The sequence below is a fragment of the Pomacea canaliculata genome, linkage group LG13 (genome assembly GCF_003073045.1).
Source record: "Pomacea canaliculata isolate SZHN2017 linkage group LG13, ASM307304v1, whole genome shotgun sequence".
In the NCBI taxonomy this organism is placed as follows: domain Eukaryota; kingdom Metazoa; phylum Mollusca; class Gastropoda; order Architaenioglossa; family Ampullariidae; genus Pomacea; species Pomacea canaliculata.
In genome coordinates, this window is record NC_037602.1 from 3,370,206 (window position 1) to 3,385,256 (window position 15,051).

Sequence of the window (15,051 nt, forward strand, 5' to 3'; positions counted from 1 at the left end):
CAAACAGGCGATGCATTTGTTCACTCAAGCATGCGAGAACAGCCATGCATGCGGCTCTCTCACTCTCTTCGCCTTTCTGTCTTTCTCTGAATCTTTTCTCTTTCTCTGTTCTCCTCTGATAAGTTCACCCAACAAAGGTGTCGCGTTTGAGAAGAAACGAATATAAAAACAAAACTCACATGCCCCCCAGACCAGTCCTCGGCCTTCATTCTCACCTGACAGCAAAGACTTGTAAGGGTTAAAATTTCGGCGATTCAACGGTGATTTATAATCCTTCTTTTACAAACTTACCTCCACCTGGAGCTGCCTGCTTTCGAAACCTTTTGAAGCCACAAGACTACTCACGCTTGCCTCTGTGTTCCATGCATAATCCCGGAGGCTAGAACAAAACCCCTTCAGGGTACCTCCCGCTGGTGGGGTCTTGTTCGTGTCGGTCATGGATCGTTTTTAACCGCGGTTGCATTGAAGTATGTCAACGCACATGCCGCAGAAGTCCCGAGGTTGTATTTGTGCACGGCGGTGGCTTGAAAACACTGGGGATGGTGGCTGCTGAGAGCTAAAAAAATATTTCATCGACGTAGCACCCGGTGGCTCTCTCTTCACGAGCTGGGTTTCAAAGAAGCATCATGCCACGTGTTCTTTTACCTCTCCTACCCCCTACACCCATCACTCACCCTCACTCCTCCCTTTGAAAATAAACTGGCGCATGAATCGACACCAGTTAAGAAAATACCTTTTTTTTGTTTGTTTATTTTAGCTTACACTACCTTAGTCGCTTCTTATTGCATTCTGTAGTTCCAGTTTTTTTCTGTCCTCTGTCTTTCTCTTTCTTACAAATCTTAATACATGACATTACCATAAAAATGTTGAGTGTGATGTATAGGTCTCTTATACGTGTTAAGAATACAAGTGTGCTAAGGATTACATTCTTAATTGAATTATTATTTTTTTAGGTAAGAGAGATGCAGATAGAGGGTATGTGAACTTAATATTTGTTGTGGCGCTTTCATTCATGCTACCCTTTCTATTGTTTATGGTGTACGAAGCATACAGTTCACTTGGACTGCTATTGCTAATTTTAATTATAGTTCTCTGTTTCGTACCTCCGTTTTGTTGTCAGATTTTAAAACCAGAATATAATCGTGTATGTCCCACTGATAACTAACATGTCAGTCAAGAGGATAGAGACAATTCATCAGCGAACTAGTCGGTGTTCACATTGGTCCAAGGGAGGCAACCATAGTTTGCAAACTTAGACATGACCTTCAAAGTTACTCCCCTTTGAGATGCACTAAACGTAATTACGCTTCCACAATTTATGCGTTCAAAGACATAATTACTTTATATTTGTCACAAGAATTTTTTGTATCTGATCTTCATTTTTTTAACCAGTGGGTGGCTTTTTTTACGGGTGTCTGCAGTTGGTACCAGTCACTGCAAATAAAATACAAGTAGAGTTATGTCCCATTGCTCATTATTATTGCTGTGCACGGGAAACAGAGTTTAAAAAAATCGAATGAACCTCGCTCCTGATATGGCTTGGATAACAGGGATACCATTCCTCTTATTCTACTGAGTCCGCTCTATAAAATAATATAATTATAAATAGTGATAAGTAAATGCTGTTTTAAGGGTAAATGTGTGTAGAGGTAAGGACATGAACTTAATACCTGTCTACTGAGCAATCATAACATTCAATAAAGCCTATACAGTCTTTGAGCTGGTTGAACATTTATAATTTGGTTCCTATATAAGATGTAAATAAGCGATAATGTGCAGCAACACAGAATTGTTTTAAAATTATATAGCGGTTATTTATCTGTTTACTTATTGCCTACTGAGGTCTTTTAGCCCAGAAACTCAGAAAACATACATTGCCACTAAATCTGGTTGATTAGTTTTCCACAAATTTCATTATTTGTGGAGGAGAGGACAGGTATTAAAGGAAATAATTCGACAATAATTTTAGAAAATGATGAATATTTTTACACGTTACAGATATTTTGATATTATTACAGATCCGATCTGATATTAACAGATTAATCTTAAATCAGAAGCTATGCTTTGAGGAACCTCATAACAGGAGGCACTTTAGGAAATACTAGTCATATAAAACAAAGCTTTCCAGTATCGTTACATATTCTCACATATGTGTCCAGTTAAGAAAGAACAATATTCGTATTGCACGCTGGATACACCAGGCACTCTTAAGAGAAGCAGGTTGACATAGGTGAACTTTGAATGAACTTTGACATGTTGATACTTTGAAAAGGTTTCTGATTTTTTGTTTTTATTTTTCAGAAATGGTCTGGACTGTGACGTCATCGTGTTCCGGTTACCGGCGATAATGATGGCAGCTGATTTCCATTTTCTCCTTTTGCTGCTATTGCGAAACGATCGGTTGTCGTGCGAGCCGCGGCCTCACTTTGGTGATCGCCTGATCTCATCTCATCAATCGCAATCTTTTCACAATCAGGGGTATGGGGGGGGGGGTGAGTTCAACGACACCCATGACGTCAGGTCTCGAGGGAGGAGAAGCCCCCCTGAGGAGTGTGGAGGGTCAATAGTTTTCGTGCAGATGAAGCCCGCAGTTAGGCGATGGTCATCAAACGATAATCAGGTCGACCACCAGGTGAGTGACTTTATCAATTATTACTTTTCGTGGGTCGTTCGTGAATGCAGGAATGTAGGGACCTGCGCGGATTAACAAATCCAGGCGTGTTTCTTTTACTCTTCCATTCCAACTCTACCTTAGTGCTTGCCTCTGTGTAGCATGTAGAGTGTTGCTTTAGTGTTGAATTGGGGGTTTCACTGCAAATTAAACTGTAGTTTGTAGTCTTGTGAGCAGACAGCAGTGAATGCACCACGAAATAGTTTTAAATAATAATAGTAATATATATTTCAGGCATTTTACATTAATTTTATTCATAAATTGACTGTATTATTATTATTTGTAAAAAGATTTGAGTCAGATATGTTTGTGCTTCCATTTTTAAAGGATTCCTATGACAGACTTCTTCTTGTTCCTAATCACACCCAGTGGAGCATATGGCCGCAACTACACTCATTGAAGCACTTGGCATTGTCTTCTCAATTTTACCCCACAGTGCATGTGCCAGTGCGTGGTGTTTGTTTTATATATATATATGTGTGTGTGGAAATAGGAGTGACAGAGATATAGTGTGTGTATGTGTGCATGTGCAATGTACGTATCTTAGAATACACAGAGCCATTCACACTTGATTTAAAGAACTTTTCAATACGACCGTACAAAAATAACACAGTAAGAGTAATAGTTTTATGTTATATTTTTGAAAAAAATTGTGTAGCTACTTATGATCACTATGGGCATGCATGCATACGCACACACATAGAAGCACTTGCTCTCACTCACTCATTTGCTTATATCCACACACATATATATATATTCGCGCATGCATGTAGTCATACATTCGCACGCAACCAGGCAAGCTTTTCTCATAAGTATCTGTACATCAGTAAATTTCAGTATGTACAATTGGGCAATGCAATTTCGAATGGGCTTTACACCTAATAACAAGAAAACATATCGCGAAATCACACAAACAGATGTAGAATGTACTATTGTAATTCATAATATCTCACACAGTCATGTACATCTCTCGCTATCTCAGTCTTCAATCTCACTTCCATTTTCTTTCTTTCCATCCTTGTCTCTGACAGTCGCTCTGCTCTTACAATCGCTTTTGCACACGCAAACATAAGCATTTGTGCAAACACACACACACACTATAAACACGAGATGTAGATGCACGTGTCAATATATACATAATCATACACTCCCTCGCTCGCGAGAAAGTTGATATTCACGAGTTTCACGGCTGTAACCATGGACACGCACCTGAAATGTGTCTGTGCTCTATCACTGATAAAGGATAATGGCAATGATGATGCATGGTGAACTTCGATGGACTGATGTGGGTGCGACGGTACACTTCATAAAGATTATTATAAGGCTAAAGCTTAAGCAAACATTCTACTTTAAAGGGTGTTGGGATGGAGGATGGCTGGAGAGAAAGAAGACAAATAAACGCACAGACAAGGAAAAAAAGAGAGATAAGGACATTCAAGACATGCGCGTTGGAATAAACACATCTCAAAAATCCTACAATGTTAGCTGCGGAGGAAAAGCATTATCAAAGATGACCTGGACGTTACTATCCCATGTCTAAACTGAGATCAAAGGTCAGCCTCTGACGACAAACACAAAGCTGAAAGTGAACACTGCTGCATGCCGACCGTCCAGCAAACCGTCCGTCGGAAAAGTTCCAGATCCTTCCGTTATGCAGAGGGCGTCGATGGTTGGAGATACTGGCACTAGGAGCAGGTCAGTCGTATCACCGGAAGAAAGATTTCTTGCCGCTGAAATAAACAAGGTGAGTATGTGAACCGATGTGAACCCATGTGATATGTGATTCTATCACTAAAACAAACCCATGCAAAGTAAAGTCCATTTTGCTCCTCTATAACTTTCTTGAGACTGGGATGTCCGTTGAACTGATCACAATTCAGTTCGAAATTTCTGGAGGACGTGCATGGGTGTTCAGCTGTTATATATATATATCTCAAAACACACACACACACACACATGCACGCATGCTCAGACAGAAAGAGAGAACCAACTTACCAGCCCCACCACCGGTACCCACATGGCGGGCAAATGTTCTGTGGAAAGTCGCACTTGCTCGTCTTCTCATTAAAGAAGAAGCCCCCATCCTCGAACGAGCATTGTCGCAGGCCCACGAACTTCTCCGCCTTGCACTCAAAGTAGAAACTACAGCCGCGGGTGAGAGCCGGGTATCGACCGTCCGCCCTCTTCTCGCAGGACGGGGCCATGCCACACGGCGCCGGCGCGTTCTCTGGCCGGTCGCAGCGGCCGCTGATGGAGCTGAAGACGGTGCCGTGAGGGCACGTGCCGTTGCTGATCATGACACCCCGCGAGCACTCGATGTAGTGGCGGCAGCGACTGTCCTCGTCCGGGTGGAAGCCGGAGGCGCGGCCCTCGCAGGGGTTGGGGAGCAGGCCGCAGGGCTGCGGGATCAGTTCGACGGGGATGACGCATTCTTGGGTGACGGGGTCGAAGGAGCCGTAGTCGCAGGTGAGATGTCGCACGAACTGCTGCTTGCGACATTCGAAGTAGTAAGGGCAGCGGCCGTAGGGGTCGGCATGGAAGCCGTCGTGACGATCGGTGCAGGAGGGGTCCTGGCCCTCGCCGCAAGGGGGCGTGGCACGGTCCAGCAGTTGGCAGCGCAGGGTCAAGGGGTCGAAGGAAGTGCCAGAGGGACATTCGTCGTAGCCTGTGAAATTTCCGCCGCGACATTCGAAGAATATTCCGCACCTAGGAAATCAATCAATCAATCAATCAATCAATCAATCAATCAATCAATCAATCAATCAATCAATCCGTGAGTCAATCCCTCCCTTAATAAATCTTTAGTTTAATATTTTAGCTTAGTCACGCAAAGTCCCTGTTTTATTTCATCACTCTTTCAACAAGTCATTCGCCAGATAAAGATGGTCAACGACTGACAGAACATACAACATTCTTTCCCATAAGATTGTTATGGACCTCAACAATTCCTCTCACCATGTGAGGTCACAGCCTTCGTGACCTTATAGCACGTGTTTGTGGTGATGCTGAAAGCACGTGCAAGCGCTGAGATCGAGGAGAAAGGCAGTGTTATAAAAGTTAGTTAAGAACTAGTTTTAGAAATTCCTCGACTTGCCTTCCTTGTTCATCCGGGTAGATTCCGTCCTCCCTCAGAGAGCACTCCGGCCGCAGGCCACCCCGTGTCTTGGGCACGTCAAAGAGGCTGACGCAGTCCAGCACCTCGGGTGAGAAGATCGGGGTGGGTGGCTGGCAGTCGTCTTGCGCGATGTTCCGCTGCTGGTAGCACGTGACGAACGTGGGTGTCCAGCGCTCCGTGTGGAACGGGTAGATGCCGTTCTCCCTCCCCCGACACGTTCCGAAGCGGTTCTGACATGGAATGCAGTTTGCACTCCGGCACTGAAGCTTGTGATACTCACCTGAGAGAAGAAAGGTCAACTGATGGAAATCTAATATATATATAATAAATAATTCCTTTCTTTCTTTTATTTTCACATTTTCATGGATTGCGCTATCACAGATAATTAGACTTATCAAAGAGATTGGCACATGAAAGAATCAAAACTGCTTTAAATTTTTTTACAGACCAGAAAACAGTCAGTCGAAGGTGTGCATCATGCAACAGTCGTACAGAAGATTCCCAGTTTATTGACTTCAGAAGAATGAACATGCATTTCTGGATTACTCATTCTAAAAGATTTCGCAACCACACATATATTTTTCTGATGAAAATGATGACTTTTGAAAAAATAGATACATTGAATGTACAAATGTTTCTATATACAAATGTGTAAAAGTTTTTATTTAAAAGATGTGCCGCAAGCCCGTTACTATTTAGTCTCGGGGGTTAAACATAAAATAAGAACATAAGCCAGTGCCTCCCGGGTGGCGCCATCTCTGGTCCATAGCCCAGGGTCTCTGGAGACATAACTTGAGATCATCTGCTGGACAAACACCTCAACGATCTTTACACCTCTAACAAAGAGTTTATAAAAGTTCCAGATTTATTATCTCCCCATTAAATAGCAGCATTAAGCAGTTTTGTCGGATAACTCTACTTTGACTTCATCTTCTGCTTCTTCGTCTAACTTATTATTCTAATGCTTATTATGGAGGATGCTATGGTCAGTGTACTGATCTTACAAGGGTCAACAGGTTCAAAGCGGTCGCCGCACTGTACGTTGATGAACTCCCGGCAGCGTGACGTCACTGTGTCGAACAGTTGCGGATATCGACATTCCTCCTCCAGCGCCGCCACGTGGCCGTCGAGATGCACAAGGGCCGCAACTGTGCAGTTGTAGTACCAGTTGCAGTTGGAAGGATACGCGACCAGTGTGCCGGGATTTGCACGACAAGGGTGACCTGGCAAAAAACAAAAATAATAATAATAATAAATAAAAGGGAGAGAACACTGGGCGTGACAAGTGGGATATTAAGAAAGGGAGCTAATCTGGCATCTCAAACTGACTGATGTAAACGCAACATACCTTCATCGTAGTCTTATACCATAATAATTCTTTCTGGGTTCGTCTTGCATAAATTTAAGAAATGTTTTATAATAAGCCCGATGAGATATCTCGGTTAAAATATGCTATGCACATTATTGTATTTATTATTATTATTATTATTATTATATTATTATATTTTTGGTGGTTGTGGTGGTGGAAGTGGTTGGACATTTTTCGTCGAGGCATAATGAAAGCTGGGCCTCGTCGCTCCTCGCTTGTGTGTCAACGGAACTGGCGCCATTAGCAGGTCCTCGATGACTTAGGTCACGTGCGACTGGCCAAACAGTCTGTACACATGCCAGAAGTAAGGACCGGTCATTTTCTGCCCGGATTTCGTGCTGTCAATAGCTGTTGTTGTCTTGATCCAAACAAGTTTCTTTTTTTGGTAGTGATTGAGCAAGTGAGTGAGAAAGCAAGAGAGAAAGAGAGAACAGCATCATCGGGTTGGTTCGTTGCTTGCTTGTTTGATGGAGGAAGTCAAGTGCTTCAGCTCGGCAGCGCTGTTGACAATGGGGAGGGCTGCTGTTGGTTGAAGTCCATAGGTAGGGATTTGGGGATTACTGATGTTGGTACTCTTTTTTAGTCTGTCTTCTTAGCTCATGAGTCTATCTAAATATCACAAACTATTATTTCGACAAGTTCTCCTCTCGCCACATTTGGGGAATAACGGATGTTCCCCTAAGTTAACCCTTCATGGATCAAACACCCTTTTCATATCGTCTTTCTCGCCATTTTTCGAACATAGACCGATGGCGAGATAGGGAGGGGTGGCTACACATAAATTGTTACTTATTTAGTTCTTTATCTTATACTGTCCGACACTTATTTTTATTTTTACATTTTGTACATTTCAAAAGAAAAAAGTCATTAATTATACATTATACTTACACATCAGTGTTTAAGTAAAGCGTGTTTGTAGATGTTTAAAATTATCCCTTATAATAATAACAAAAGAAACATCAGGGTTCTATGAGGTTTCCTGTTAGATATTTTGCCTATTCTTCCCTTCTTCTCCCTCAACCCAAAAAGGCAAGAGGACGAGACACACCAGCAGCTCACGTGCTCGACTATTTTTGTCGTTGCGCTGGTGTCCCACGTTTTCTCTCCTGATGCCGAAAGGAGACACCATCAAACGAATTGCAGTCGTGCATGGTTGAGACTGCCAGCCCCTCCCAGCTTCCCCAACCATCCAAATTGAAATCCTGAACTATTTCGAGGCTCGGCGACAAGAGTTTGAGTCTAACCTGTACGCACGGTACCTGGCGGACGTGGAAACAATAGTGCACTTGACAATGGATGGCTTTGAGGGATGAAAATCCTTCTCCCTCAAAAGTATTTTTCTCTCCCTTAGCCAAGAAACTTCAAAGCAGTTTTCAGGCAGAGGGTGCTAAATCCGTCTGAAATAATTTGAAACATGTAGACGCTTGTGGACAAGCAAATTGCAGCCCCTCTCCTATCCCTCCACCCAAACATAGTCACGTGGTTCAAACGGGATTCTAGGAAGATCTGGGATCGGTTTCGATTGTTGTCTACGCAAAGCGACGATGCGTGCTTTGCTCACGTGTTGCAGGTAAATATGCAGGTAACTGTACACACCGCTGTCCTAAGCTCGTGGAGGTGCAGTGCAGTGCAGGTATATGTCCGGCGCACCTGGAGTGTGGTGCACTGCAATGCATGCGAACGGTAACCTGCCACGACCAAATATTTGGTGGGATCACAAAGAAATAAAAAGGACACAAAAAAAAAGAAAAAAAAAAGAGAAAAAGATGAAAGATCGATAAGGTCAAGACGATGGTAGTGTCACCTCGACCAACCTTGCCCGAAACCAAAAACCTAAATTAAAAAAATATATATGGACTACAGAAGCAACAAAGTCTATTGTAGCAGGGTTGTCTTTGGTTCTGGACATTTTGTACGTAGTTGTCCTATAAACTTATTGTTAATAATGTGTATGCTATGATATTTGATTTCAAAGTATTAACCACAATGTCAATAGTAGTGCTTTGAAAATTAATCAAATGACGGGTCATGTTAAAATTGAAAGCAGTGATTAAGCGTGGAGCATTTTATTTCTAGTTTGTTTTCACCTGTAGATGAGGGTAGACTTGGAACCTAAGGCACATTATAACTGGTTTCCCACTTCTCCTATATGTGTAGGTGTTATGTACATGTATGTGTGTGTGTGAAAGAAAAAAAAAAAAATTTAAGAAGACCGCCGAGAAACTAAAAAGGAATAAAGTTAGAAAAACGAACTCGCAACATGAAGAGGGAGCACATGATGGTAACAAGAATAATTGCATGCGTTGAAAGTATTTTTCACACCTGCATCGCCAGTAAAGAGGGACGACACACCTGGAATGTAGAGGTCACAGTATCTTCAGCACGACGACTCGCCCACACTCCGAGGGTCGAGATCGGTACACACCATCACTGTCTCCGCGGTTTCTGCTCCCCACCTCGTGTTGATCTTCAGTCTCATCAGACCTTGGGACCTTCTGAGGCTTAGGTGAGAAGTTTGGAAACGGATTTGAAAAGGTCCAGAAAAAGAAACACGCAGGTGCTAGGAGCCAGGGGAAGGTATGGGACTGTGGGTAACTCGGAGCCCTTGGCAATGAGAGGACGGGCTGAAGCTGAAAAACGCATGTGGTCCTGGGGTCGGAACTATTCCTGTAGCGACAACCATGCCTCCTCTTGGAGAAACTTCGGTCTTGTTGCGGGTATTCTTAGAAACAGGCGACAAAGTTTTTTCCCAAAGAAAATCTAGTTCAATGCCAATGCGAAAGATCGGTATTTAACGACAAGGGTGGAGCAACTGCATCGGACTCCGTCTCGGAAACAAAAAACCCAGAAAAGATTGATAAGGCACAAAAATGTTCAAGGAAATAAAGAAATCACATACGCCTTCCAGCAAAATTACAGAGCAACCATCTTTCCTAAACATTTAGAGGTGCAGAAGAAATTGTCAAAGTCTCAAATCTTTTCTTTTCTTTCAAAATTGGTCTTTATATTTTCTAACGCATCAATGTCAAGTCTCTTCAAGCCGCTGGTAGTCCTACGTTACATTTAAGTTGAAAGATAAATTAATGTATATTCGTTGTGTATATATATATCAAACAATAATTATAAGCTGTAGATATATATATATATATGTGCGCGCGCTCGCGTGCACCATAATACGTACAGAGGCTGACAGCAATGGACCTATACCCTCACCTATTGTAATGGTATTCACCACACCTGTATCAAGTAAACAGAGCGGCAATGTCTACATCCTTTATGAGGGAAACAGTGAAATGATGGCGAGAAACGTGTGGGACATGTTTGCTGTGCACTTACAAAACAAACCTGAATGTACCCAGGCCGGTGCAGCGCAGCTGTTTGAACATACTCATTACCTCCATCGCCATGTCTACTCACAACTGATCCACATACCTTCATTTCCCTCTCCTGCCCGATATATAGCTAGCTAGATGGCCAGATAAAGATACAGCAACCAATTAAATGTCTGACATATAGGATTTAAATATAAATAAAATACATCAAGAATTTGAGAGGCAGTTGTTTGTTTGCAAGTTTACAAAAATGTAAATAAGTATGAGCAGGTATTGTAAAACGTTTTCAGCGGATCGTCACAACAAACTTGGAAGGACCAAAGTTTGTTAAAGGCAACTCCAAGAAATAAGACGAAAACTTAGGCCAACTAGACCCTTTTGAGGAAGATTTTTACGAGACACAAGCAAATGCCCTCCCTACTCATACTTAGACAACTACCTACACCAAGGATTCACACATACATCCGGGAACTAAGCTAACTCATTAAAATTGGGACGGTGGCAAGATTCTCTACTTTTCTCTTGTTTAATTCTCTCCGCCACAAAATAAAACTCATTCCCTAATTTTTTTTCTTGCAATCCCTTTATTGCTATGCTCAACCCTTTCAAATGTTGCACCCTTAATCCTTGTTTTTGTTTCTCTTTTTTTCAGCACCCTTTCTTTTCTACTGTTTCCAGTACCCCTTCCTTCAAGTCCTCCTTTTCTGTCCCCTCTGTCTAGTCTCTCCCATCGTCTTCACACTCTCTTATTCTACCGTCAGTCGATCTACCACCGCTCCCCATCCCACACCTTTTTTTCTTTCTCTCTCCGAGGAGGAGGCGCGCGCACACGTTCCCATGGTCTTTTGATGTAGCGGCATCAGATTTGAACGTCTGGACGAACTGCTGGCTGTTTGCAGCGAGCACACACGCAAACAACCTGAGAAAAGCCCGCGCGGGGTGTCACGTGGGGTGCTGCATGGCTGCGATGCCGCCATGGTGATGAAGCAGTGGAGGATGCTGCCGAGGGCGATATCGGTGTTTGCACGTGGGCAATATTCAAGTTCCGTTTGTGTTTTGCGACAACGTCCTCAGCTCCGGCTCGCGGTGCAGTCCCCCTTTCCATGTCGACCTCTGCAAGTTCATTGCCATGAAGGCAACGAAAGGTGCTTGGGAGGGGGAGAGAGTGGAAAGGTGAGGAGGGGATGGAAAGACAACCTGCGTGTCTGAAGATGAGATGTTTGACGGGACTTGACAGTTTATCGAGGCATCCAAGGAATGAGAGCTTTAGGGAGATTATGAGTTAGCTTCGGACATCAATATGGATGCCACGTGCAATAAAGGGCAACAGTTTCTCACGTAAAGTCATCGCCAGAAGGTGTAGGAAATGTGGTTTGAGCTACGGTGCGCCCAAGGTGTGTGTGTGTGAGAGAGAGGAAGGGGTGTAGAAAAAAATCGGTCTTATTTCAAATGTGAAAAAGATCTTTCAGTCGTAAACTTAAAAAAGAACTTTTTCGTCGTTCAAACTTAAAAGATAAATGGTGTACATCCAAAACACAGATAGTTGTCCTGACAGGACAGATTTTTACCACTGAGCTCGCATATACACACACGACACGCCCTCATACATATTCACAATAAGTAAAGTGATTTTCTGACTGTTCGTGTAAATTTGATACAGGTGCTGTTATATACCCCACCAGCACCAAATAAAAACCGACAAAAAACAAAAAAAGAATATCCTCGAACCTGCAGTTATAAACAAAAAAGTGTACGCGGTGTTGTGATCTGCTTCTTGCTCTTACCGTCTCACACTCTCAAGCGATGAGAGAGAAAATAAAATTTATTTTGACGTTTTTTAGTGTCTTCAGTAATCTACATACTTACAGAATGAATATTGTTATCGTCCTCTCCCTTACATAAAAATAAAAATTTGAATTTAGAAGCGATTAACGATAAAAGTAAAAATCAAACAAAAATAGTACAGTTTATATTTTTGGTGGGTGAGATAATTGGTACTGAAGATGTTTGGCTTAGTATACCTGTGTGCCTTATATTTTTAAGTACTTTTACAAAGGTGGCATTGCTTATATCATAATTGTTGACTATGATAAGGGAACAACAGATTTTAGAACGCAAAGTAACCTTGGGTTGGAACTGAACCACTCACAACAAAATCAACAACTTGTTTAACTAGTTCAAGCGTCCGAGTTCGGACTGAACTTACGAAAAATAAAGAAAGTCCTTTGGAAGTAATTATGAATCAGAGATAAAACTACTTGAGGATTATCTTTGTGCCTGTGTGGATCTTGTCTTGGATAACACGCCCAGATGTACTCTCCACAACTATGGCTACAAACAGCAACAGCGTACTAGTACTGTGGATATGAAGTAGATTTAAAACAAAACCAGCTCATAACTATGGACCCAGAAGAAAGGAAGAAAATAGGGATTTAACCGATAGATCATCTACATCTAAACCACGGCAAAGCAGCCGGGTGAGAAAACAATGGATTAGGTCCGAAGATGAACAGTATATGTCAAGCAGGACAGCTTGCTTTCTCCCGACTTAGGTATCCAGGACCTTTGTGGAAGCGCAAGACTTTTAATGTCGCACTCTATAATATCCAACAAGTTTTAAAAAATATCTCCATGCCATTGTCTTCGAATACATATTTCAGGTCATTCACAAGGTGTAACTTGCTTAAAGCAAATATAAAGTGTCTAGAAAATGTTAACTTACCTTCTGGAAGGGCTGTGGTAGTACCGTCAAGGGGCGCTAGTGACCAGCTAGGGGAGGTCAGCCGTCTTCTTTCTGAAGGACTTGTTGCTGTTGTTGGTGGAGAAGCAGTTGTCAAGTCCAGAGTTGCAGCCGTCGTCATCGCCGTCACGGTTTCTGCAGACGACACGAGTCTGGTGGACGTCGACGTTGTGGTTGACACAGCTGGCGTCGTCTGCAGTGACGTAGCGGTGACTGTCGTCGACTGGACGGGACCCGGGGTGGCCGGCTGCGTGACACTGCTCGTGGCGGGTGACGAAGTCTGTGTGTAGAAGGTGTACATCTGATAGCTTCTGGGTGACCACGGCTGGAAGGGGCTGGCCACTGATGGGGATGCAGTCTCCTTCACTACCTCCTGCTTGTCTGTCCTCGGGTACGGTTTGATTTTACCGGTTTTCCCGATTTCACCGTAAACAGTTTTGATCTTCTTGCTATCTTTCTCGTAAACAGAATAATTCTTTGAAGGCCGGGGAGAAGGAATATCGAGGGACCTCGTGATAACCGGGGTGGAAGAAGAAGAGGAATGAGGGTAGGAAGGAGTCGTCGAGGTCAGAGGTTCAAACGACACGATAATAGAGTCTGGAGAGGACACCGTCAGTGCGTAGAAGTTCGGTTTTGTTTTCTTCGAGCTCTCAAAATCGTTCATCTTAGGGACCTTGGTGATATCTTTGGGTACCTCCCCTGTCTCGTTGCAATCGTTCCAGCGCGAGTCTTCAGGCACGCAGTTCCTGGCCTTGATGCCCCACACTTGCCCGTAGGGACAGGCAGGCATGGCAAGGGGCTGGCCAAAATGGCAGATGTAGTACTGAGCACAGTTTGCCGGGTCTCTCACCCACTGAATGGCAGCGCGGTCAGTACACGGCAATTCCACTTTCCGGAAGCTGACATCAGCTGCGTTCGCCAGATTCTCAAAGTTGGAAACCACCAAGAGGAGGGACATCATAGTCAATGAAGCAGGCCTGCACATTTTCTCGACCACAAAACTCGCTTAGTAAGAACAGCAAAAAAAGTCTCCGTCCTCCGAAATTGTCCTTAAGCGCTAATGAAAAGTCAGCAAAGAAAATATTGCAACCTATCTAGAACGCAAGTTGAAGAACACTGTCCAATATCCTCGACGATTCTTTCTCGTCAGTAGATGAAGTCTGCGATGTGAGACAAGACTACCTCTCGAAGGAGTGAAGGAAATGTTTCTTATGAAGACCACTGTGGAAGGGAGCAGAATGCAGGGTGCAGGCGAGTTGTCGCAGCCGAGTTAGCATCCGTCCAAAGTTCGTCCGCTTGTCCCCCCTTTTAAGGGCGTCGCGCTGGGGCGAGCGCACAATCGCGTTACTCGGGACGCCCTCTGGCGAGCGGGGATTGGTCACTTGCTCCTGGCTCCTACACCATTCAGTGCGCGGGGGAAAGAAAAAGTTCCCACATGATTTACAGCCAAGACGACTTGGTGTGTGTCCTCCCTGTATGTTTATCTGTACGTCTGTCTGTGTTTACTCTTCTGTAAACTTTTCCAGGAAATACAACAGTAATTCACTGTATGCCACCACAGGCCACACACACACATATTCCAGTTACTACATATTTATATATGTTAAGCTATCTGGTAAAATTCTCATATTGTACACCTGCACATCTTGAATTTAAATGTACAACGGAAAATAAAGAGAATCTTGACATAATACAATTTTCATGTAACATTATTTCTTGTATCTCAATTGCCATTTATATTTATGCTTTTGGGGTCAAGGCGATCTGTCAGAAACTCTCCCTCTGCTGGAACATCTCAAGGCAGGTGAAACACCTCGGTTCAAG

At 43.3% G+C, this 15,051-nt stretch overlaps 1 protein-coding gene across 1 annotated transcript; it reads right to left on the minus strand.

The window, feature by feature from the left end:
* Positions 1-3,167: 3,167 nt before the first annotated feature.
* Positions 3,168-14,760, minus strand: LOC112554698. The gene is made up of 5 exons (XM_025222664.1): positions 13,210-14,760; positions 6,791-7,009; positions 5,766-6,066; positions 4,667-5,377; positions 3,168-4,401 (listed from the first exon to the last, which is right to left on the minus strand). Exons 1-5 carry the CDS (start codon positions 14,210-14,212, stop codon positions 4,377-4,379), a joined length of 2,259 nt encoding a protein of 752 aa, XP_025078449.1. The 5' UTR covers positions 14,213-14,760; the 3' UTR covers positions 3,168-4,376.
* Positions 14,761-15,051: the final 291 nt, after the last annotated feature.

Bases quoted from the DNA above. Each gene is read 5' to 3' on its own strand.
- LOC112554698 (XM_025222664.1), bottom strand. From the start codon at position 14,212: ATGTGCAGGCCTGCTTCATTGACTATGATGTCCCTCCTCTTGGTGGTT. The intron at 7,010-13,209 runs GTAAGTTAACAT...GTTTTTTGCCAG, and splicing joins TACCACAGCCCTTCCAGAAG to GTCACCCTTGTCGTGCAAAT. The intron at 4,402-4,666 runs GTAAGTTGGTTC...TGTTTATTTCAG, and splicing joins GGGTACCGGTGGTGGGGCTG to CGGCAAGAAATCTTTCTTCC.